Source organism: Monomorium pharaonis, chromosome 2 (assembly GCF_013373865.1).
Source record: "Monomorium pharaonis isolate MP-MQ-018 chromosome 2, ASM1337386v2, whole genome shotgun sequence".
NCBI lineage: Eukaryota > Metazoa > Arthropoda > Insecta > Hymenoptera > Formicidae > Monomorium > Monomorium pharaonis.
In genome coordinates, this window is record NC_050468.1 from 13,348,631 (window position 1) to 13,374,354 (window position 25,724).

The window sequence follows — 25,724 nt, forward strand, 5'->3', positions numbered from 1 at the left end:
CACGTTATAAGTTATTTCAGAAGTATTTATCATTATTTAAAACGTAAATTAAAAAACAATTTTTAAATTTCAAACATTTTTAAACATTCTAAATGTTATTTAAAATCATCTAGTTATTTTTATCAAAAGTGTAATTTAGCCATTCTTAACTCAACAATTATTTTAAAATATTTAAAATGCTTGTAGGTAACATTATTACCAAATTTGACGATCAAATCAATTTGAAATATTATTTCTAATTTCAGTTTACAATTGCGACATTTCAAGTCCAATAATCATATCGACACGTTTTTTTTACAAAATTGAAAAGTATATTCAAAAATTGATATAAAAAATTAAGTTTATAAAATTATTAACATTAAAAAACACATTATCAAAATCCGCTTTGACCAAAAAGTGATATTTCTTATCATGTTATTCACGTATTGATCAAATATCCAACTTATTACTTTAAAACATCCTTTCATTAATTTAGTTATCTTAATTAATGTATTAAATATTAAATTTAATAATAATACAATTTTTTAAAACAAATAACAAATGATAAATTGTCCAGCAAATAAATACCCGCATTTTAGTTTTAAGCTCAACGAGGTCGACGCCTTCTTCAGGAACAGGTACATTGTAGAACTCTCCCTCCTCTTGAGTGAGAAGCTTAAACCACCCACTTGCGGGCGCTTTAAGAAGCTCCGATATGCCAAAAGATAGAGATCCCATAAAGTCGTTTCTGGATGTTCGATCCCAATCCCATACCTCGATCAACAGCCGCCTATCTTTATCCTCAGGTTTGAGGTCGCTAATAATACATAATGAAAAACATTTTGGCACTTGTTAAAACCAATCTTTGTCTGGTTTTAACAAAGAAAATTTTTTGTGTTAAAGTCTTAAAGTCTTAAAGTATCCAAGTTAATTTAATATAATGTGATTATGTTATTTGAATATTTCAAACAATAATTTGATAATTCAACATTTTTTAGTTATTGTGTTAAAATAACACAATTTATGGGTAGGTAAACAGATAACACAAAAATAATGTAGTTTTAAAACATCAATTCTAAGATTAATGACTAAAATGTACGTGTCAACATAGTGTAAATGTTAATTTTACTAAAAAAGTATATTTTCTCACTCTTTCCAAATTGTGTCAAAGTGTTACCTTTTTATATTAATTTTTTGTATATTTATGTATAATATAATATGTATAATATTTATCACTTTCTAACATATTCATCTTGTATTAAATTAACACAAAAATTTGAGTAGACGGTTTGGGACATGCAATATATATTAAATTTAACTTTCGAACTATGTAAAATCCAAATTGCTGAGCGCTACCTTATCTTACAAAGACAATCCTTGCAATCTCCTTTAATTCAATTTCAAGATGTTCTTTTCTACTTCAATGATTTTGTGATTTGTTGTAAAATAGAGAGCTTAATATATAGAAATTATTTACCATTTGTTTGAAAATCTACTATTTAGTTTATCAATCTTAATAATATAGAATGTCTTTGTAAAGTTTAAAACAAGTTGCACGCACTATAAATATCTATTTCTTACTTTCGCGTAGTTTTATAATTCAAAAGATATCCTGTTAAAATTCACTTTAGTTCATGACTTTATATAATAATTCAATAAATAAATAGCAACATATTTATTATATTTTAAATTAAGTAACGCTCAAGCTCACGATTAGAAAGAAACATATCGAAATGAAGTACATTGTTAGGAGAATATTTTAATTCTCGAGAATAAAAATTTAATTATCCGATAGATGAATTCGGTTCTCGATTAGCGTTAAAAAAAACGACTTACAAGATGATTGTCTCGTTCCATTCTGGATTTAAGCACGACTTGATTGTCTTTGTTTTCTTCTTCACGTTGTCTGAATCCGGGATTAGCTTCAGCTTAACATAGGGATCTGATAGCCCATTCGGATCCATCGGAATAAGATTTCGTCCTTCTCGCACTGTGAATGAATAAATCGAGATATTTCAAAAAGAATTCATGAATAGGAAGGTGCGCAATAGCTTCGGAGTATGCACTCATCCAGAAAACGAGTTTTACGTACAGAGTACTTCAAATGAGAAAATCGATTGTTAACAGAATTCTCATGAACACATGTCGCGAACAAATTGTAAAGTGAACAAAAAGTATCAAATATTAACTATAACCTTTGCAACTAATACTTATAATTTATCAGTCTTCACTTTTGTCATTATTATTCCTTTGTTTTATTATTCATAATGTTTGTTTAAACCTTAACTTAATTCATATTATATTATATTAATATACTCAAACTATTTCAAATATATATATATGCTTAAATTTTTTTATTCCTTCTTAAACTTCTTTTTTAAACAATTTCTTTTTAAAGATCACATAATTTTTCTTATATAAACTGTCTAAAAGTCATTAATATAATCGCTATTATATATTTTATACGTCTGGCATTTTATAATATATAATTAAATATTCTACTAAAAATAAAATGTGCGCGTGGCTAAAAAGAATGTAATTAAGAGGAAGAAATTCGCGTTTTGTTTTGTATGAAGAAATCTCTAATCCGTTTTATCGCTAATTTTAATTAAACCTCGAGGATATAGCGGTAATATCCAAGTAACCCATTTGGGCTCGCCGCGAATAAGTTCGAAGAAATCTAATTTTCAAGATAATCGACAGATGATAAGAGTTTCGAGATAGATACGCGTTCCTCCGTAATGTTTATCATGCGACTTAGGTGTTGCAATATGTTGCAAGATAATATCGCGCGCAAATCCCAGGAATTTATTGCAAAGTATTACGTAATCTATTAATAATAATACAATAATTTTCGAATTATTTTAATTTTTTATTTTGCTTAAATATATTTGCAAATTTACTGAATATGATATATTTTAGAAACATTTTTGTTGCTCGCAACATTTCGTATAAAATTTTGTAAAATCCTTTCAGAAACACAGAAACTGTTGCACATAAAATATGAAAGATTAAAACCTTTCTGAAAACTTCCTGCAATAATCGATGCTGTGTGGAATGTTGCATAAACAGCGCAGATTGTTTTGCAATATCACTTCAGCAATAGCGCGGTAACATTTCAAAACTATTGTGAAAAATATTATCCTCTGTTTTATTCGCGAGCAGCACACGCTACCGCCATCAAAACCGTAGCAAAATTCCGCTTCTCGTAATTAAAAGCCACACAAAATAGAATAAAAGACACGCAGCATTATGATATTTTTCATCTATATTTAAATGAAATAATTCTTTTAAAAAGCTGGAAAGAGATACATTTACCTCGAAGCTTTTATTACTAGTCGATTATCTTAGGTTAAATTAGAATTTTTCGCACTCATTCGCGACAAACCAGAGCGCGCACGAAAAATTTGATGAAAATATATTTAAATTTATAGTTATCGTGATATTTATATTTTTCCAGATATCGTTAAAAAAATTCTATAAATAACCTTTAATTGCATGAAAAGTTTTACATTAATTTAATAAAATTATGTAAAAACATTTAATAATTTTCAAAATAAATCACACAATTCTTATGTATGCCTATCGCGCATGTCTTTTAATTGATATGTAAAATGTAAAACGTTACGCAAATGTCTTATTTTTTTTATTAAAATATAATGTGTATATATATCTGTATATATTAAATCTGCATAATTCAACGTACAATGTAAATAGCTCAATATAAATAGCGTTAATAAATACGTATTTGCTCTTCTTTTATTCTTTCTTTAGACATAAATATGATTAAGAACCAAGATGCCGCGCAAAAGCTGCCACTATTTAACGACTTTTCACATTTATTGTCAAGAGTTTCTGTAACTTGAACATCAATTAAGATATTCAAACGGAGATATATTAAATATAATGTTATATTACGCTTGCGACCTACGAAATGAGATATTTGTGGTTAAGATTTACCAGGGTTCTCTCGTAATAGCATCACGTACCTTCGGTGAGCCGATTTGACGAGAGACATGAAATATTTAATGCATTCTAGCTGTGGCGAATTTAAAGGATGGCGCGATGGATATCGGCGCGTTAGTGTCGGCTACGGATAATTACGCTCTCAGGTTGTAACGATATTCAGGGGCTATTACGTCCTTACGATACGTCCTTATAATAACGCCCGTGTTCACCTGGCCCTTATACGATTCGATATATCGCGTGCGATCATAGGTAACGACCAATAACAGCTCTAACATTGTTACGCCATCTTTAATCTATCTAAAATAATCACCCTCGATGACACTGCACGGCTTTATTAAATCAGACGTTTGAAAAAAGAAAGGTTCCTAATTAATTTTAACGAGCAAGAATATTCGTAAAGAGTTCTAAAGAGCCACTAATAATGCGCTATTAATATCGCGCCGTTTAACGATCACCTTCCCCTTTACACATCATCTATCTTTATCTCGAATTATTTGTTAGAAATTCGTTTCGGGCTATTAGTTCGCTGCAATTGACGATCCGAATATGCATTTCTAATCAATTCGTTATGGTAAATCTTCAGCAAAGAAGGAAACAACGATGCTTCCTGGATAACGAAATGACCTCATCGCGTATAAATGATTTTCGTAAACACATTATGATGTATGTAATAATGCATTTTGGCACTCGCTGTTTTGTTATTTAAACTAATCTTTCTACAGTTTTAAATATTATAGTCCATTAATTAAATTAAAACTCAGCATTCCATATTCGCATAATAAATAAGTAAAACATTATTTTTCAACATTATTTTACTTGCACATAAATTGTAAAAAGATTATTTTTTGTCATATTGCTTTAAATTTTCCTCTTTTTTTATACTATAAAAAAATATTACAGAAAGTATTATACTTTGTGTTAGATGGTTTAGACAATTTTTTATGTGTCAGAAGACAAAAAAAATTTTATATTATAATATTTAAAAGCTATCGTCTAAGCTAATACTTAAAATACTATCATAAATTATATAATCAAAAAATTAATCTTTAATTCTTAATTATTCGTAATATTATATAATAATATTGGCATATGAGCATGACATAACTTTTGATAGCAGTTATAAATTTAAATATCCATTTTAATTAGAAAATGTAGGACAGAGAAAAACAAAAATTTGTTTAGAATTTTATTAGTATAATATAAAAAAATAAAAATTATAACTTCAAAATAATGAAAATACACATAATTCAAAATATACATAATTAAAGGCTTTCATACAAAAATCAAACAAATTCAAAAAGTTAAATTTTCAGAAAACAAGAAAACTTTTCGTCGTCAAATTATCTATTGTACAAATATTATATAATTTTTCTATAAACATATAATGAATACAAAAAATATACAAACTATAAGCATTAATTAACACTTTATAAAAACCGATTTAAAAAAAAAAGAAGTAAAACTTTGGTAAAAAATATTTACTACCTATTTATATTTTCCGTTTTTATTTAATTCTTTGAGTCGAAACAAAATATTCATTATGTGATACTACTGAGAGAATAATTTAACAGGTTTCCTTTTTCAAATAAACATATTTTAATAAAAAACTTTTTAATTGTATAAAATATAATGACACTAAACTAACTGTGAAACTAAAACAATTCCATAATTTTATAAAGCGCACGCGCAAAAGAGAAAAGAAGGAAAAAATAGGGAAGCGTAAAAGAAGGTGAAAGAGTAGAAAAGAGAGAAAGGAAGAGAAAGAAAGGGAGAAATTTTCATAGATTTAAAAGAAATCGAAAACGATAAGAGTAGGAAAGTAAATTTATATATATATGAAAGCAAAGCAAAATAGAGGACGTAATTTTAAACTTACCTTCTATAGAGAGCTTGCTACCGGATGTTGTGATGTGCAGGTGTATACGACCACGTCTTTCGGTGTGATCGCATCCGCATAGATTTGGCACGCTCTCCTCGCACCTCTTGTGTACGTTCATGTCGCATGCTACATTATTAGATTATCATCAATTATATCATTATCAATCATCATTAATAATTTCTGTTTCTCTCTATATTGCCGTTGGAAAGATTGATTCGTTAAGTCATTAATTTCAAATCGACCAACGAAATCACAGCTGTTGCTCGAATTACGCGGGGCTGCTCGTTCGCCCTTTTCAAATATTCTTAAATCAGTTACATCGTTTCCGATATCTTAAGAGCTTAAAGTTTTTGAGCGCAGCTGTTGTTACGCATACATACACGTGGGAGATTCATGAATTATAATTACAAAAATAAATGAGTTTATTTTGAAAGTGGTGTATAACGTTCTAAACACACAGATGATTTAAATATTATTAATCTTTAAAATCGCGTTCTTAAATTATATACAAGTTGACGTCTACATTATGAAAAAATTACGTGTAAAATTACAGTAATTAAAGGACGTAATTTTGCAATTTAAAGAAATATATTTATATAAAAGTAAAGTTACAACTTATAAATAAAATTATTTATAGTAATTAATTTGCAAAAGTAAATTCACAATTAAAGTTAAATTTATAGAAGCATTGATATAATAATTCGCTAATAAACTTTTCGAAAACTATACATAATAGTACATAATTGTATACTTACTTTTAAAGAAACTATTATTATTAGTAACATTGTAATACTAATACAATAGTACAAAATATATTACTGTTCTTCCATTAATAAAAATTTATTTTTATAATTAGAAATAAAAATACTAATTTTTATAAAAACACATAATTTATATTATATTAATTCTATTAAAAATTATATAATTTATTGAATTTAATTAAATAAATTTAATTAAATTTATTTTTATTTTTATTTGTGTAATGTGTTACATTTCTTTTCTATAATGTACACAATAAAATAAAGACCGCTATAACTTTCACTATAAAAAATAATCTCTGTGTTTATTCGTTACAATAAAATCGTTACAATAAAAATCACAGATATACACAGGAATCTACACAGATTTTTCTTGTGTAAAATATATCAATTTGTAACATTGCATTGGCTACAATGTTAGCATGATAGCGTCATCTCCGTTAAAGCCACTTTCAAAATAATTCGCTCGGATATGCTTAAAAATTAAACATAGAGATGATTCATATTCCAAAATATAAAAAAAAACGTTCAATCTTTTTTATACTGATGAAAATAGTATATGGAATAACGGAGTGAATCGAATTTAAAAGTCACAGCAGAGGAAACGTTGACGATATAATATGAGAATAACTGTTTCCTCGATATAAGAAAAAGATCGTAAAGTAAAGCTTGAAATACGGCAAATCGGTAAACGAGATCTTATAAAAATGTGATTCGCTCTCCGATTCCATTTACCTAATTTTATTTATTATAAATCAAAATTATTCAACACTAAAAGTGAAATCATTTTGGGATTGTGAATTAGGAAAAGAAAAAGAAGAACTTTTTGTAATAAACTATGAGTATAATCTCGTTTCTTGTCGATGTTACATTCCCACGCGTACATATGTAAAATATTCTACAAAATCTCTCACTACTTGGAAAGATCTTTCTACTAATGTAATGAAAGGTTCGATACAAATAATAAATAGTGGATGTGTATGGCTGTGTACAAATGCAAGTCAATGAAAAGCTTACTGCGAGTAACACGAATGATAATCACGCAAGTGGTTTCAACATATAGTATGCAATCAGAGGTTCACATCTGCTAGGGAAAGAGTATACGATTACTTGAATTTGATAAATGAACATTGTAAATCTACGTGAATGGTGATATCAAAGTTTACATGCATGCACGGCAGCACTATTTGTGTGTGTGTGTGTGTGTGTGTTTGTGTGTGTACATGTGTATATATGAGTATACATATGTATGCATACATCGTGCATCAGCGTAAACAAATACACATACATACATACAGTAAAATTTTTATATTTATGTGTAAAGGCTATAAAATATCACACATTCTTCTTTATAACTTTTTTTAAATTATCTTTTTAAATTCTTAGATATTCACTATTTCAGAATAAGTTTTCGAAAAAGCTACAAGAAAAAATAATGAAAAAAAGAAAACGGTAAAGAAAACAAGTAAAAAACACTAAGTAAGTCTCTAATAATTAAGCACCGCTGGTGTACACAGCTAAATAAGGAAAACTCATTCACTTAAACTTAAAGACTTTATCTTTTCAAACTTTTAATTCAAGATTTAATTACCAAGGGATTCCAATTTAATAGTTAGCACTAAAAATTAAGAACTTGAACCAAATAATGACTTTATTATAAATTTTCCTATACAATAAAAAATATTTGTCAAAAATCGATTCTTGCTCAAATTTTTGTATTAAATTTTCAACATATCTCAAATTTTAATATAACATAATTGTACTATTTGATTACTTTATATTAAATAGATATTTATCATTTCTTACAATTCTTATATTTCTTACATTTCTTTGTTATTAAGATAAGTATTAAGATAATATAATTTAAATAAACAAATAAATAATTAAAGCTAATGTAATTTTAAAAAATCTGAAATAAATAAAGTGTACGTGTTAACATAAATTAACATACAGATGTTAATTTAACATAATGCAATTGTATTATTTAAGTATTTTGCGTTAAATCAATTCAACATTCCTTCTGTCAAAATAACATAATTTATGGGTAAATAAATAAAAAACATATAAAAATAGTTTTAAAACGTAAATTCTAAAGATAAATATAATGTACATATCAAGTGCATTTGAAATGTTAATTTTACTGAAAAAATATGCTTGCATGATTTGTTTTTAAATGATGTCAATATATTTTTTATACATCAATATATATATGAATATATGTCAATATATATATTACATATTTGTGTTACTTTTTATAATAACATATTTCATTTTAAATTAACAGAAATATTTAAGTAAATCGTTTGAAATATGTAAAATACGTAAAACTTAACACAAAATTTTTTATTGTGTACAAAGAAAATTATTTCTATAGACCAAAAGAAAGAAAGTCATTAAAATTGAAATCAAAAGAAATTTAGGAATTTGTAACAAATTTAATTTAGTACTTAAGAGTCATTTATTAAGAATTTCACTGTATGCCTGCGTATGTATTGTATGTATGTACAATACTCTGACTGGCACAAATGCCTAAACATATCTAGGTATCTCGATATCTTTCTCTTTTCACATGTTTTCACATTAAAAAGAAAAAGATAGATATATTATATATATAGGCATTTGCACCGGTCAGTGTATGTACAATCGCAATTCATATTACATTAATTACGTCAGTTTAATAGTTATAATAATAATTGCTATATCCAATAGTGCTACGTTAAATAGTGTAACGTGTACAATTTATATTTATATATACACATATGTAATATACTGGTAAAAGTACGTATGACAGTGCATCAGTGGATGTTCGACACTCGATGAGATATATGACGTGGGGTTAGAAAGCGCCGTGTGAATAAGTGACGAGTGAATAGACGAAGAATGAAGAGTGATATATTAAAATACGTTTCTACTCGCGCGCTTTGTCAACGAGGATAGACACCAATCGCCGCGCCGCGCGTTATCCATACGGCGAGAACAAAAAGGAGACCGAGCAGCGTGCAGCAGCAAAACGATACTTGAATCGATCATTTGAAAAACATCATAAGCCAATTCCTATCAAAATTGAGATATTTAAAGAAAATTGTGCACAGAAAAAAGTCCTCTTTAAATTTATCTTCAAAACCATGTTACAATATAAATTTCAAAAAGTTATTTTATTGTAATTATAGTAAAGTTTAATCAAATTTTATTAAATTTTCATAAAAATATAACAAAATTCTTCGAAGTCCATTTTGTCCCAAAACTACCATAAAGATAAATTTTCAGAGAAAATGATCTCTCTTCTCTGATTCTGAATCCTCTAAAATCTCAATTTTGTCAAAAATTGACTTATGTTATTTTTTCAAATGACCAATTTGCTTATGATATGTCGTACAGTTATATGATAATACAGTAAAATGTACAAAATTAAAATTAAAATATATTTACAAAAGACATATATATATATATATATGTATATGTATATGTATATGTATCAATATGTATAACCAATAAAAATTACTTTAAAATATTCTATTATACTGTTAAACAAATACAAATAATTTTCCAAGTAATACTCGTTAAATCATAGGGGTGGATGCAATTGATTGTATTTTTCATTACAATTTTTCATTACAATTAAGCGATCGTATGAAAACTGTAGCATGCATTTAAGGATATTCCTAAGCAAAATTTCTGTTGAGATATGGATATGATTCCTCTTATCTTTCCTTATAGAAAGCGCGCAAATGGCACGTATTTCATCGCATCGCTGCGACGCCCGGTACATAAGTTTCGGTGTCACTCTCGCCGCGTGTAAAATTCATGGCGAAATACGTCAGTGTCGCCCGGTACACGATTTCTATGCCAGTCGGCGTGTAATCGTGCGTCTCGTCATCCGGAAGCTTTTCCACAGAGCTCGCAAGACGAGAGGCGACGATGAGATAGCGAGGTGCAAACGCTCCCGAACGTGAGGTGGTCTCCTCGACGACAAGAAGAGAGGAACGGAGATGCTTCTTTCGAGTGCATTGAGAAGGATGATTACGCGATCTAAAGTCTGTGTAAAACCCATATGCGCGAATGTCGAAGCGCAAAAAGCGAACCACACTCAAGTTAAGGATCCCGGTTTTTAAAGTGAGATCTTCTTTAGACATTTAAAGATACAGTGATAAACGATATACGGTCGCGTGCGTTCTGTATTTTTAAGGACGATTTTAAATTTAAATTGACACGTCTTGTTGCTTAATCAGTGCTAAAAACGATAAGATTTTAAAATATTAAAAAAAATTTTTTTTTTAATAATAAAATAATTATATATTTTTTACTTAATATTATTTTAGCAAAAATTGCATTCTTTTTATTCCAAAAAAGCGTTTAAATCTAATTCCTTTTTTCAATGTCTCTATCTGCACAATCGGAATAATGTAAAAATGGATAATTGAGTGAAAAGATAATTATTATTAACATTTCACTTTTGTTAAATTTGAAAGGCATAATTTACTCTCATGTAAAATATATAATTTTACATAAATACATAATCTCACACACACACATACACACACACACACACACACACACAGAGTAAATACATTACATAATATTATATAATATATTTTCTGTCATATTTATTATAAATGTCTCTTATTTTCTTATTGACTGTTGAATAGTTTCTGTTAACAAAATTAGTGATAAAAACAATTGACGATTCGTTGAGAGTTTCCGTGCTCGTATTCCATAATTAAGTTTCTATAATCAAATTGACTGTTTCTATAAATCAAACTCAAGCAACTCTTCCATTGGTTAAACGTATATAATTCCTACAATTTTATCAAAGTTTGGCACCGATCATGATATTATTTGTATAAATAAATATACTTACATCACAATTTTAAAATGACTCAAACACGATAAAAGTAACAAAAAAAACATTTTCTAATTATAAAGTTAAGTAATATATGCATTATTATCTTGAGATGCTAATTAAATAATTTCGTGAAATTTATTCAATTTTCCACAGCGCAAAGATCGCAATCGCAAAAACGAGAAACTAAAAAGAAACTCGCGAAAATAGAGAGCAGCGTCACTGTCACTGACATATGAGTGTCACTGTCACATAATTATTCTGGGTAGAATAATCCCTTTGTTCCATATAGAAAAGTTGCATAATACGCACCGCGCGCACACACACTTTTACACATTAAAATATTATTTTTTAAAAACAAAAATTATACATAAAAACTTAGAAGAACAAATAAAATTGTAATGATTTTCATCCTTCACCGAGAAAACATTTTCTAAATTTTGTCAAAAAAATATTCAAAGAATTCATTAAGGGAATTGCCAAATATCTATCACTTCAGTTATTTTTTATATTTCCCATTTCATACTGATTTGTACGTAAATAAATGTTGGAAATTATAACTTTATGTTTTTAGATATTAAAATGTTTAATATCGTTTACTAATAATAAAGTCATTAATTATAAATGTTTTACTGTAAAAAGTATGATTTATACAAACAGTTGTCTGAATTGTAACTGTGAATTTCTTAAAATGTACCACTTTTAAAAGTATGAGTTTATGAACTAAAATAATTAAAAATGTAAGGAATCATTGACTAATACAGGTATTTTTCTACTTGTGACGGAGTTCTATTCCGACTTTTCGGTCATAAATCGAATTGATTCTAAATCAACATTTTAGACAGAAAATAACATTTATTCATTTTACATAAATACAATATTATTTATGCAAAATAATTATTTTATTACTAAAAACAATTATATAAATCACTATGTATAAAAAATATTATAGAAAAAATAACCAAACAAATTCTTTTAAAGATTATAATTTTTAGTATTTATTACAATATTAATATTTAGGACACAGATTAACTTCAACAAGTAATTAAAAAGCAATATAGTATGCCTTTTTAAAAACATAACTTTATAATTTAGTATTATATAAATTATAATTTATAAATTATAATAATATTTATACAAAATATATATTATAAAATTAATATTTAATTTAGATCACTAATTAACAACTATAACTTCATTATAATCTACTGTTAATTAATTTTTAGTCAATAACTGTCAGATATAAGTCCGAAAATTTTTAAGTCGAGGTAATCATAAGTAAAAAATTATAGTACTTAATCTATTAATAATCCATCAAAGAAAAGATCAAATATTTAATGATTCCTTTGTGCGTACATAATTTTTTTTCTCAAAACATTTGAGAACGATATCTGTGAATTAATTTTAATAACTTTTAAAAATATAAAAAATTTTTAATAACTTATATATACTTTAATATCATATAATTTAATATCTCTAAGTAATTATATGACTGTGTTCATTTTTTATGTATATTTATTTTTTCAAAATTATATATTATATCTATATATATAATTAATTACAATATGCTCTTAGTTTTTCAAAGAAATTAAGTTCACTAGATTATTCTTGTTGAATCGCGGCCGCGCGCGTTGCGTGTATGTGTGTGTGTGTGCAGAGAATTAATATAAATAATAATAATAAAAAGATAAGGATATCAAAATAAAATTTAAGTTTATCATTGCAATTAAAGTTTTTTTTATCCGTATCAATTGTTATCACTTATAAGTTTTAAGTATATTAATATCATTTATATAATACAAAATGTATGGCGATACAATTTAAAAAACTTGATAAATTTTATAAAAATTTAATCTTTATAATAATAATTGTAAATATTATAAAAATATTTGTAAAAATATAAAAAATTAATATAAAATTACATAATTACATTATTAACTACAAAAATTAATTAAAATTAATAACAGCTATATCTGATTGTTTAAAATGTTATTAGAACAAACAAGATATAATCTGTTAGGTTTTGTCCTTTATAGCTGCACTGCTGAACTGGTGCAATTAGTTAAAGTAAGACAAGTATATTTTTTCTCAATCCAACTTGATTGCACTAGTTCAGAAATATAGCTATAAAGAACAGATTAAAAGACTATATTTTGTTTCTCACTTATTTCAATTTTTTGTCATCAGATGTGCTTATATTAAGTAAAAATATAAAATATTGATGAGATGCGACCAATAAATACGCACTCAATAATTCTCTCCATCTTATAATTCTTTACAAATTTTTTACTAAGATTTATTATATAAATTTATGTTAGATTTTCTTAAATATCAGTGACCGGAAGTTATCGGGTCGTAAACGTAAAACTATGCCTCGAGGTCTTCGTCAGTTTGAACAAAGTGCCTGATGGGACGGATATAGTTGAACAAACGGTCCCCGGACACACGAACCTGAACCTGTCCGATATAGATGCGAGTGCTGGAGGTACGAAATTTTGAGTCACCTGATCCATATATTTCCGATGCTCGTCTCTCCCGAGGGTTTCACAAACGACGAAGAAAATTCAAGGAGCATTTGTTACTTCTCAGGTCGATACCAGGTTTCTACCTAGGTTCAACCCAACTTCTATTCCAGCGCGAATATTCAATTCATTTGATGTTTTCTTATATATATATAATCAAATCTATCACGTTTTTAAATAAAAATAACGCGTTATTTTTTTACAATTAACAATTTAAAAGTTTGTAAAAAATGTGTTATGGTAATAAATTGTTTGAGAAAAAACACAACATTTGTCATTTTTAAGAAATTACATTTTAATAAAAAAAAAACAAAATGCCTCATAAATCACTTAGTTTAATCTCGAATCATATATTATATATATAAATAAATAAGTAATAAAAAACACTTATAGTTCCAAACCTGGTTGAATTTTGCTTAGTAAAAATTGTCTAATACAAGTCCAACCTTAGCAATACCCACACACAACGACTGAGAGAGTCGTTTTTTGGTTAATAACAATGATTCTTGTTGACATTTTATAATGACTATAATCACTATAAATATAGGCGATTCGATGTCACATTTCTAATGTTTACCTGAATCTCAAGAAAGGATAATTAATTTCGACTATATCAACTATTTAGATTGATATCATAACTACGGAGAAATTTAATTGTTTTGTACACTGAAGATGGCCGAAAACAAATGCCGCCGAAACGTTTGTACAATTAATTATTAAACTGTTTTTACTAAAAAAAATACAACCAGCTTTGGCTCTATAAGCGTTCTTTATTATTCGTTATTTGTTCAATATAAGAGCCCGTACATATATATATTTTTTTTTAATTGAAATATGAGTAAATAAATTTAAATAATACAACAAAAAAAAATAAAAAAATAATAATAAATCCAATAAAAAATAAATCCATTAAAAAAAATATACTAGTTATTATTACTGTTTTACTTTACATATTGAAAATAATTTTTCTTCTTTGCAAGTGATATCGCACAATATAATAAAATTTTAAACCTTTGAATAGAAGTTAATGTTGATAGCTAATCGACGATCTATTAATGCAAGAACTAGGAGTTCTATTCTTTTCGTACCGCGCTAAATTAATCACGATTACTTTAAAGCGATTTAACGCGCCACAAGATAAAAGCAACAAAGGGGACTTAATCGTAGAGTATTTTTCTGTACTACTCGCGCCTCGTGCGGCCTCGTGATCTGAAAAGCCAGTAACTGGGTCTCCGAATAAGTGCGCGAAACGAGCGCAACGAGATGAAGCGCGATATCGATACGTTAGCTATTAATAGCGGTATAACGAATTACCCGTTCGCACCGTCGATGGATTTTCGATATTCTTTTTTATCGGCATTTCTCGCTTTGTCCTCCATAATAATAATATCTACTATCCGTTAAAACGCTTCAGCGAAATCGTAACATAATTGTTCTTTCACCGTGTAAGTTTTTTCACTATCAATAATGCAAACATCCTTCGTCTTTACTCATGAACTATGGAATCAATTACATATCTCATTGCATCTCTTACATGGGATTTATATTACGTAACACGGAAATCGCGGACATCCGCTATTTAATATTACAGGGCTAAAATCAATATTCGAAATTTTAGCCTATCCGTCAGATCGATCATTCCTGCGGGATAGATATTCGGGTAACCCAAATGGTCAAATTCCTGTGAAACTATGACGGGAATTAATGGTAATGGTGGCAGAGCGGGATTGATGTGCGAGATATCTGACCGTCTGATGGGTTTGACGTGTCGCTGACGCATGGCACGACTTGATTTCTTAACTTTTTAACTACCTGAACACTTGAGTCCCTGATGGGCGATACCGTGAAGCATCGAGCCGCAGTGGTCGCAGAAGGTCGGCGTCAGGTACGTGAAAACCTCCCATTTGTGCTTTTGGCTCGCCTGGGAACAAGAAATAGGGGCCCGGGGAAGCCCGGTCCTTCATTTGCGGTCTGATCCTGTGTGGCGGAGAAATCGAGACGGACGGTGGCGGTGTGCCGATCAATAACTTCCCAAAATGGGGAATCCAGCCAGGGGAAAAAATATTAAGCCCATTCTCTATTTCCCCTTTCCCTCTTAAACCTTAGACTTGTTTTTATTTTCCTTTGTTTTTTTTTTTTTTTTTTTTTTGCGATCTTTTCCCAAAAGCTGAGGTGAAGCAGAAGCAACAATAGGGAAATATGTGCACGTGATTCACGTGATAATGAACATTAAGGACAAGGTAGCGCATACAATTACGATGAACGTCGTTAATGAGTGTGCCGCACAGGTGCAACTGGACTCCTTTCACAGAGTCTAATTCATTGTAAGTATCGATACGTATTGTAGATACGGTTATAAATTCAGATGTTCTGTATGCGCAAAGTTCTGACACGTAAGGCAAATGTTTTTTGTTCGTTCATGGAATAAATCTACCGCTCGCAATTCGACAAATAAAAAAAAGTATCTCAAACGGAACCTGGCGCAATACAGACAACAAGTGGCACAAAATAAATTGTCCCTGTGTTTTGTGTTGTAGTCAGAAAATTAGATCATTCTGTAATTCCAAAGAAATAATTAAAGCATAAATGCTTCATGAACGAAAGAGTATCATCATACACAATCTTGAGGAATGTTATGCAATCGCATTCTTCAACGTGTTAAGTTCAATTGAACACCAAGATATATCCACCAAAACTTTACTCCTTATATCAAATGTATTGTATACAAACAATTTCAACTTTCCCAATTGCACGAAGAAAAGTGCAATTTTATGATAAGAAATTATGTGAGAAAACTTGAAACAACGGAATAACGCACACAATGTCACACGAAAATTCCCTAACATTACTTGTGGACTCTTGAAAGGTTACGCGCAACTCGAGATGTGTACGACGGTCGATTGGAAATTTGTCGTTACTATGAATATTTTCCCTCGCATAAAAGACTATAAAAATCAGTTTCACGAGATATCGACGTGGGCAGACTATCACCAGTTATTATCGAGCCTGCATGGTCAATAGTGGCGTTATTCTTGGACCCGATGCAGGAAAGGCTTTCACTCAGCTCTTAAAAGAACGTTAGTGGAAAAATGCACTGTTACCTGTTAACTGTAACCAATACCTGTTAGTCCGATAAGATATGTAAAACTTCGACTAAACATGATTAGAAATTTCATCCAAATTTTCACGCAATACATATAATAGCCTCTAGTTTCTTAGATCTTAATACATAACTTTAATCCTTTGGGCCTGATACAATGCCATCTTTTCTTAGTGTAGCCTTCAAAAAATATATATAGAATAATCTTGGCAAATATACTCTCGATATTTTACCATTGTCTTCCAAAAGGTGGCGATTAATTTGAAAAATTTGATGTGTTCTAAATGGATTTAAACCTGAATTTTTGACACAGAAACTAGATGTGCAACTTTCCACGCCAAGATCACCACTCTAATACGTAAGATAAATAGAAATGCTTTTGAATCTCAAAATATATACACTGCCGTTAAAAAGTTTCCGGACACTTGTCTTATTTAGCAACATATTGCAAATAAAAAGTATTTTGTCATATAATTGTCATTTTTATGCCTTTTTTAGCTTGTTATTTACTATTCATGGAAAAATGTGCACCTACTACGTGAGCAATTATTTGAGATTACGACACATTTAAAATAGGTCACTCAAAAAATTTCTTCTGTATTCCAATTCTAGGTTAATAGTGTGCCTTTTAAATTAATTACAATTGTTTTGTGTTTATTTCTATTGATTTCTCTATCAAAGTAATAAAATAAATACAGAAGATTTTTTTAAGTAAGTATATACATAAAACTGTGCTTTTCTCAAAATTGTAATATATCACTTTCTGTGATTTTTTTATAAAAAGATATAATATTTAAAAAATCTAATTTAATGTATTTTCTGTCTATTTAGTTTAGTTATATCAAGAAAATATTGTCTTGTTTTTGTTTTGACTACTAGCCATAAGGATTTCTATTAATTGGACTTTTCGTTCATTGTATCTTGAATGTCTGGAAACTTTCTTACGATAATATACACCAAATAATAAAATTTTTTATTACCTCCTTCGCGATGTGGAAATAGCACGAATAAATATCTATTATCTAAGATATACAAGATCTTGTAAGTTACTAAATTCTTCAAATTAATGCCTATAAAATTTTAATTTAATGGCAACTATACGGATGTTTCTTTAAAGAGAGTTTTCTCTTTCTCACAAAGAGATGCACAAAGAACCTTTGCGCAACGTCAGGCCTTTCACTTCCGTTTTCCAACCTTTTCTTTCGGACCAAACTCAACCACGTTTAATTAATTTCCTTGCCAGCTTTTGCGCTTCCCTTTTCCTCCTCGCATCCTGGGTACCAGCTCGTCTTTCAAGAAAATCCTTTACCGGCATTTCCCGTAAAAGAGTAGACCTTTGTCACAGCCTTACGATGCATTTGACACGAATATCATCTAAATGCACCTGGGCTTCGTTAGAGCTGCATTTTCTTCGCTTGCTATTTTTGATCCGAAAATAAATTTATTAACGAAAGAAGTGTATAAGTTTCATGAAATTTCTGTAATTCGGATTATCTTGCGCAACATAAATCAATAAAACCGAATATTTGAACTATCCTAATAAACATTAAAATTGATATAAAATAAAAGTATATAACTAAATAAAAATAAAATACAGAACCCGGTCCTGGCATTTAAAAATTATAAATCTCAAAATTAGATTATACAAGCAAGAATAACGTACTATAACTGTTTCCTAACTTCATTAAGAAGTTTTGTACTTCTTAATTGATCTCTTTCGTTTAAAGTTGCACAAATTACTTCTTTTCAAATCTAGCAAATAGAATTCTGCGTAAATTTAAAATACCAAAAATAATGAACTGTATTTTTATAATACCTATTCTTTTACATAAATCTTTAACAATAATCTTTCATAAATATGATTCTTTCTCTCTCTCTCTCTCTCTCTCTCTCTTTCTCTCTCTCTTTCTCTCTCTCTCTCTTTCTCGCTCACTCACTCAAATCTATGCAAACTTATTCCTTATATTTATATTTCTTTATGAATAATTTATAGATAAAAATACGACAGACGTCACTACTTATCCATCCCGTTGTCCTTTAAGACGCATTGTTTACGTAAAAACATAAAAATACTTGCATGTCTTAAATATCAATTTCCTACACGATAAAAATTATCTGAAACTAATGGAAAAATTGAATCAACAACGCTGACAGGAACAATGAATTTTTATAACAGAAATGAATAATCCAATCGCAACATTTTCGGCAATCTTAGAACCCCGACCGCGAAAATACGAAACCTGGTTTAAAAAAACCATTGTTCATTTTTCTCTCGTCGATGACAATAAGAACGACAATACGAACTAAATGTAGCTAAAAATCAAAAGATCTAGCAAGTCAAAAATGAAAAAACTAGATGGCACATTCATATACATTTTCGAATTTGTGTCAAAAAAATCCATTCACTCTTTCTTGCGCCTATTTCCTTTTTTATCTCATTTTTATGCGACAAATTGTTAAACGACGAAGATTGAATGATCGAATGTACGATTGTCATGTTTATGCTAATCGGATTTAATTGAACAATCGCTACCATACTTAAATACTTCTTTAAGCTCGCGCCTCTTAAAGGTCAGATTAATCGTGCTGTTTTTATCGCTGCATCGGTGGCGTGCAAAATTGCCGCTCGCGTGTCGTTGATTGTCGCGAAAAAATTAGCGGAACATGATGGCTTTGCTCAATATGACGAAGAAATGATAAACGTGCTCGAGGAGCATAAAAGCGAATCTCGTGAGATAATCTATAAGAGAAAAGCTAGCAATATGAAATACCCATTATAATTTTTCATTTATCATTCACGTACATTGGAAATGTTTAATCTTACATATAATATTATGCACTTTATGTCTTTTAATGTCTTTGCTTCAAATTGTGCATTACATTTCCAACTAATAAAATCCAATTCGTGAATCACATTTACATAAATTCAATTGAGCTATTAGCAATTATATGATAATACAGCTATCTTTCATAAAAGAGGGAATTTATTAAACAATATATGATCCTTCCATTTTAAATGAATTCCATATAATCCTTTGATAAATTTTAGCGCTTTTAAAACTCTCACAAAATGTACTGAAGATCATAAAAATAAAAAAAATTTTCAATCAAAGAATTAATTCTAAACTATAGGTTAAAAATATAAAAGACTCTACTATGTCAATTTGCTATTATTTTATATTTTCTTAATATTTTTTAGTGCGAAAGAAAAATATAAAACAATTTTTCTCAAGCAAAAGACAAATTAAATTCGTAAATATTAGACTGTTTCAAACTGGTGAAATTCTCTCGAGAGAATTTAGGAAAATAGCCTGAAAAATCGTCGCAAACTTCTGTTATGAACGAGCAATCAAAAATATCATGACCAAGTAATGAGCAAATCTGAAATTAAATTGTTAATAAATCGTAGATAATATGGAGAAATCGATAAATTAGTCAAAGGCGCACGCACATTAAGAAGACGCGGAATATTCCGCGGGACTGTCAAAGAAATAAAGGGCTTCAAAGAGCATAAACTTAAACAAATTGTGAAATACACGAAAAACATCGTGTTTAGGACTTAGGAAATATATATACAAAGAGCGTGAGAGAAAAAAGAAAAAAAGATATGAAGATAAGAATGACGTCAACGACTTGTGGAAATACATTGAAGAATCACATCGAGAAAATTACATCAAGAAAATACAGCGGAAAAGTGCACGACTTTTGTGCGGTTATGGTGCAACGGCAGAAATTCAGTGAAAAAGACACAGAATAGTAAGAAGACCATCAATCTATGTATATGTGCCTAAGAAAAGCACGAAGAAGAAAAGCAGCTAGAAACCATTTCGTATCATTTTATAAATACATTTTTTTTAAACCCTTGAAAAATCTTTGCAATATTACTTCCATTAACATTTGTATAATTATTTAAGTAAAAAGGCTTCCTTTCGATTTCTTTAGAACTTTGATTCTTTTCATAAACATTACATCGACTTAAAACTCGATCATTAAAATACTTATAATCTACTCGTAAAATTTAGCTTCTAGTTATCTTCCTCCTTAAAAAACAAATGTTGAATTGTTTTATGTCATTCAACATGCACACACGTACACACGCGCGTATAAATACAAACACGCACACATTTACACAGATCATGAACAAATCACACGCAACGATTACACATATCTTATTATAGATGCAAACTTAGTCGTTATACATCGGCAAACCGACAGTCTTATCGGAATAATCTTTTTTTTTTCTACACTATAACTGTACAAGGATTATTTACAATTTTAATTGGAGAAGAAACTTCGTAAAAAGAGAGATATAACTCGCACTCGACATTTTGGTGACTAAATACGCTTTTGACGTAAAATTTTGACATAGACAGCTCGTAAATTAATTGTCAAAGCGAGCTTCCTTTTTTCTCTTTTTTTATTTTATATTCAGAACACCTGATTTACGAACCTAAATACTCAAAGGCGAGTTTATCCAATTATCGATGAAGAGCATCCTTTTGAAGCACTAACTTCTCGAGTCGAGCGCAAATGTAGATATATACGTCTCAAATAAGTATGTCGATTATTATACGAAAATATATTAAACACAAAGGGTTGTTTTACGCGCGCGATATTCGATGAAAGTAATAAAAAGAGAATACGTGTAAAAGATTGGTAAGGTGCACTCTCTGATAAAGGACAAGAAGAGAATGAAAGTGAAATAGTATAAAACGCGAAAGTCACATTTTCGTCAGTGTTCAGCTCTTCATTCCTTTGTTTAATGTCTTTTCTTGTCTCTTCGTTCAATTTTATGTAAAGAAAGATCACGAATATATTTCGTTTTTGGATATTTCTTAATATAAAACTGAAAGTAAAACTTTGAAAATATAAATGAAAACTAGAAAGTGTCTTCTATCAGATAATATTTTCATCAGTTATTTCATATTTTGTAATAATTAATATTTTCGCAACATAAGCAATATGTATAACAGCACAATTATATTAGCATTCAGATTGAATTAGATTCGGATCGAATAGACTTTATTTCTTAAAAACTTATTTCTTAAAAACTAAACATTGCACTATATTAATACTGATAGAAACATGAGCAGATCATGTTTCTATCAGTATTAATATAGTGCAATGTTTAGTTTTTAAGAAATAAGAAAGTGCCACTTTGGGAGGCCTATGTCAATATTGGCGACATTTCTCTATTCATAATTATATTCGTGCAAAAGTCCTCTCCTTTTCTTCTTGCCCTTTCTTGCCACAAAATTCATTGTGATAACATTCCTTCCACAATGCATAATTGTTATGCATGTAATAACCCACACATGGCACGTCACACGCGCGCACACACACGCGCAGCCACGTGTGAATCGCGTTCCTGCTGCCAGAGGAGACGCAGTTGATGCGCACAAAAGCCACCTAATAGAGTGTACAATGTCAGTGCAAAATCAACGTCGAAGTATATGTACCATATACATAATTAAAAGCGCCGCTAATCGCATTAGCAGGTATGGCGGAACGCGAGCGAACAGGGAAGGCAATCATTCGCTGCGGCGTTCATATGCGATCGTTGTTAACGCGATTAATCGGATCTCTAACATTCACCTGTGACGGTGAACGAAGATACGGAATAGAAATGCTATACAATATTTACAGCGAGTATTATTTACAAAGAGAAAAGAGCAAGAGATAAACCAAGAAACACTATACAGGAGTATAATACGAAGACAAAGCAACACCACGCTGGGCCAAGAAAACAGAAAGAAAAACATATAAGTAGTGTACTGTACAACGATGTGTGTGTGTGTGTGTGTGTGTGTGTGTGTGTGTGTGTGTGTGTGTGTGTGTGTGTGTGTGTGTGTGTGTGTGTGTGTGTGTGTGTGTGTGTGTGTGTGTGTGTGTGTGTGTGTGTGTGTGTGTGTGTGTGTGTGTATGCGCATATGACATGTACCATCCTCATTGGATGATTGTGTTTTCTGAGAGAACTGAGTCTCTCTGAGTAAATTGCGTGTTCGAGTATCGCTTGACTTTTCGTGTAGTTGGTTTTATTTTTTTTTTTGTTCATCATATGATACCTTGGCACTTCATGCCCTGGTGGATGACACCATAGAGAAGACTACCGCAGTGGTCACAGAAGGTAGGGCTGTTGTAGGTGTGTACCTTGAATTGATGCTTCGTCCGCGTGTCCTGCGTTATTACACCATTACACCGTGCACACACACGCAGATTCTCGGATTTAATGATGAAGATAATGATGATGATAAAGAGGAAAGGAATTGTGGATACATAGTAAGAGCAAATCGGCCATAGATCGCTGGATTTCCCAAAATGTTTAGGTATAACATGATATGTTCGAAACTGAATAACCATCATTTAATTTAATAAAATTTAAAATAGTACTAAATAAGGAATTTCCGGAATCAATTAATTAAATTTACCATAAGATGATCTTCGAAATTGAACACCAAACTGCTTCAAAGATTAATCTTTACACATCTTTACAATCAAACATTAATCCATCCCTCGAATATATTTGAAAAACTCAGAATTTATATTTTAAAAAGTTTTCAATGAATGAGATATCATTTATTCATCTAGTTTTCTTAATTTAATATTTGATTGGCAAGCTGATATCGGCGTTGAGTTTTAAGAAGCTTAAAATCGATAAAACCGCGGTTTATAAAATAAAATTTGCACATACAAAGTCAAATTAATAAAATAAACTATTAAAAAATTTATATATTAAATATATGATATACATATAATTTATATCATATATTTAATAAAATAATTTCAGATGAAAAATAAATAAAACTACCTCAATAGTAAATTAAATAATAATTTTTCTGTGATTAAAACAAATATTAGCGAAAAATTAAATCATTTTGTTTTTAATAAATTTTATCTATATATTTTAAAATTTAGTTTTAAATACTTAGTACCATCTCATTTTTTAATAAGTAAATTAATAAAATCATAACAATTGTATGACTGGAACATTGTAGAAATACGTGTATGGCAATCAAAATGATAAATAAGTTTGTTAATTTATAACAATAATGTAAGTAGAAAATAAGACTTTAAAAAAGTAATTAAAGATCATTAATTATATGTATATATTTCTTTTCTTTTTTTGCAAAATGTATTGCAATTACAATATAACTATAAAACATTATTAGTATATATTTACATGATACTTTATATAATTACATTCTGTAAATGTTTTACTGTAAAACATAATGCTCGATGTTTACCTCGTAAATAAGTATAGTTCTTACGTACTAGTTCGTTGTTGCGAAAAGTTTAAGTCGGTAAGAATAAGGAATGTTCCTCGAAATAGAAAGATTAGATGTTATAATTACGTTAAAATAAACTTTAATAAAACGAAACATCGTTTTTCAAATTGAAAATATTAATCTTTCCAAGTCAGTTAAACTCTTGCTCAAGCTTTAAAAATGTTTCTCCATAAGAAGTTTTCTAATCTAGTTTATTCTTGCGAAATGGAAGTAAAGTACTACTTTAAAAATGTCGTAATATGTCTGCAAACTCTTTAAAGTTGGGCGATAAAACATATGTTTTTTTTATTTTTCATTAGTTATCATATTACATTAATGGTCAAACATCGCGTTTAAGACTGACAGTAATTTAAAATATCAACAGTATTTTCAAAATTGCGATACATAATACAAAGTTACGCGATAATGCTTAAATCCAAATATCAAACTGCAGCTGGCAACCAGCGTTCGACAACTTTTCGAAACCGACTACTATCGCTGCTTCCTAAATAACATTCGAGGGTAAATATAGTGGAAATCGAAACAAGCTCGCACAGGAAGTTTCGCGGAATTTAGCGATTGTCGCGAATCCGGCATGCAACCGGTGCATTAAGCCTTCCGGCGCTTTTGGTCACTGCGGAAACGGGTACCTTCGCTTCGCCGAGAGGCGTGAGGTTTCGTCGGTCGAAGCGCAAACTCGATTAGTCCGTTCCTCAGAGCTCATTATTCGTAACCACACTGTCATTAGAAATTACGCGACTGTCCAACCGAAGCACCGTCAAACGGAGAGTGATATCGCCGTTCTTCTTAATCAGCAGCAACACAGTAAAGGATGAAAAATTGTCACCGTGATAACTAAAGTACTTACACATTATAATCACTTACAGGTGTTGCTCTTTACTAGACTGAATCTACACTTAACATCAAATTGTTTATTCCTGTTTTTATTTTTAAGTATCTATATACATACATTATATGTATACAATATGATAAGCAGAAATAAATTATAACGTGAGCAAATAATATAATTAATAAGTTTCTTAATTTTCTATGAAACTGTAATAAATAAATTTTATATAACAATAGTGCAAAAATATTTATATTCAATAGAATTATAAACAGTTTAATGTCACATTATTTAGTTTTCATAAACGTGAATGTTTTAGCTATTGTTAAAATTTATAAATTGCTCCATTCAAGTATTACCAAAAAGTGTCTGAACTGTCTATAATTATGCGAAAATAACTTATAAAAGATTAAATTTTCTTTCTTCTAGATGAAAAATTTAGATTCTAAAGATTCGATTCAGATATGTGCATTGTCAGATAGATTTGCAAGGTAATATCATATATTGTGAAACGTTAATGCGCCGATACTATATTCAATAAAGCTGATATTGTATACATACACAT

The 25,724-nt window shown here is 29.3% G+C and overlaps 1 protein-coding gene across 2 annotated transcripts in view; it reads right to left on the reverse strand.

Moving 5' to 3' along the window:
- LOC105833362 (protein kinase C, brain isozyme) overlaps nucleotides 1–25,724 on the reverse strand; it is a 96,400-nt gene that overhangs the window by 7,911 nt on the left and 62,765 nt on the right. Inside the window, exons 4-7 of one of the 2 annotated variants that reach the window (XM_012675057.3) lie at nucleotides 15,760–15,868; nucleotides 5,825–5,953; nucleotides 1,816–1,969; nucleotides 568–796 (exon numbers count right to left, since the gene is read on the reverse strand). In XM_012675057.3, the coding sequence (XP_012530511.1) occupies nucleotides 568–796; nucleotides 1,816–1,969; nucleotides 5,825–5,953; nucleotides 15,760–15,868 (621 nt within the window). Of the gene's footprint in view, nucleotides 1–567; nucleotides 797–1,815; nucleotides 1,970–5,824; nucleotides 5,954–15,759; nucleotides 15,869–23,112; nucleotides 23,800–25,724 lie in introns of those variants that run through there. The other variant, XM_036283252.1, reaches the window with a different exon arrangement.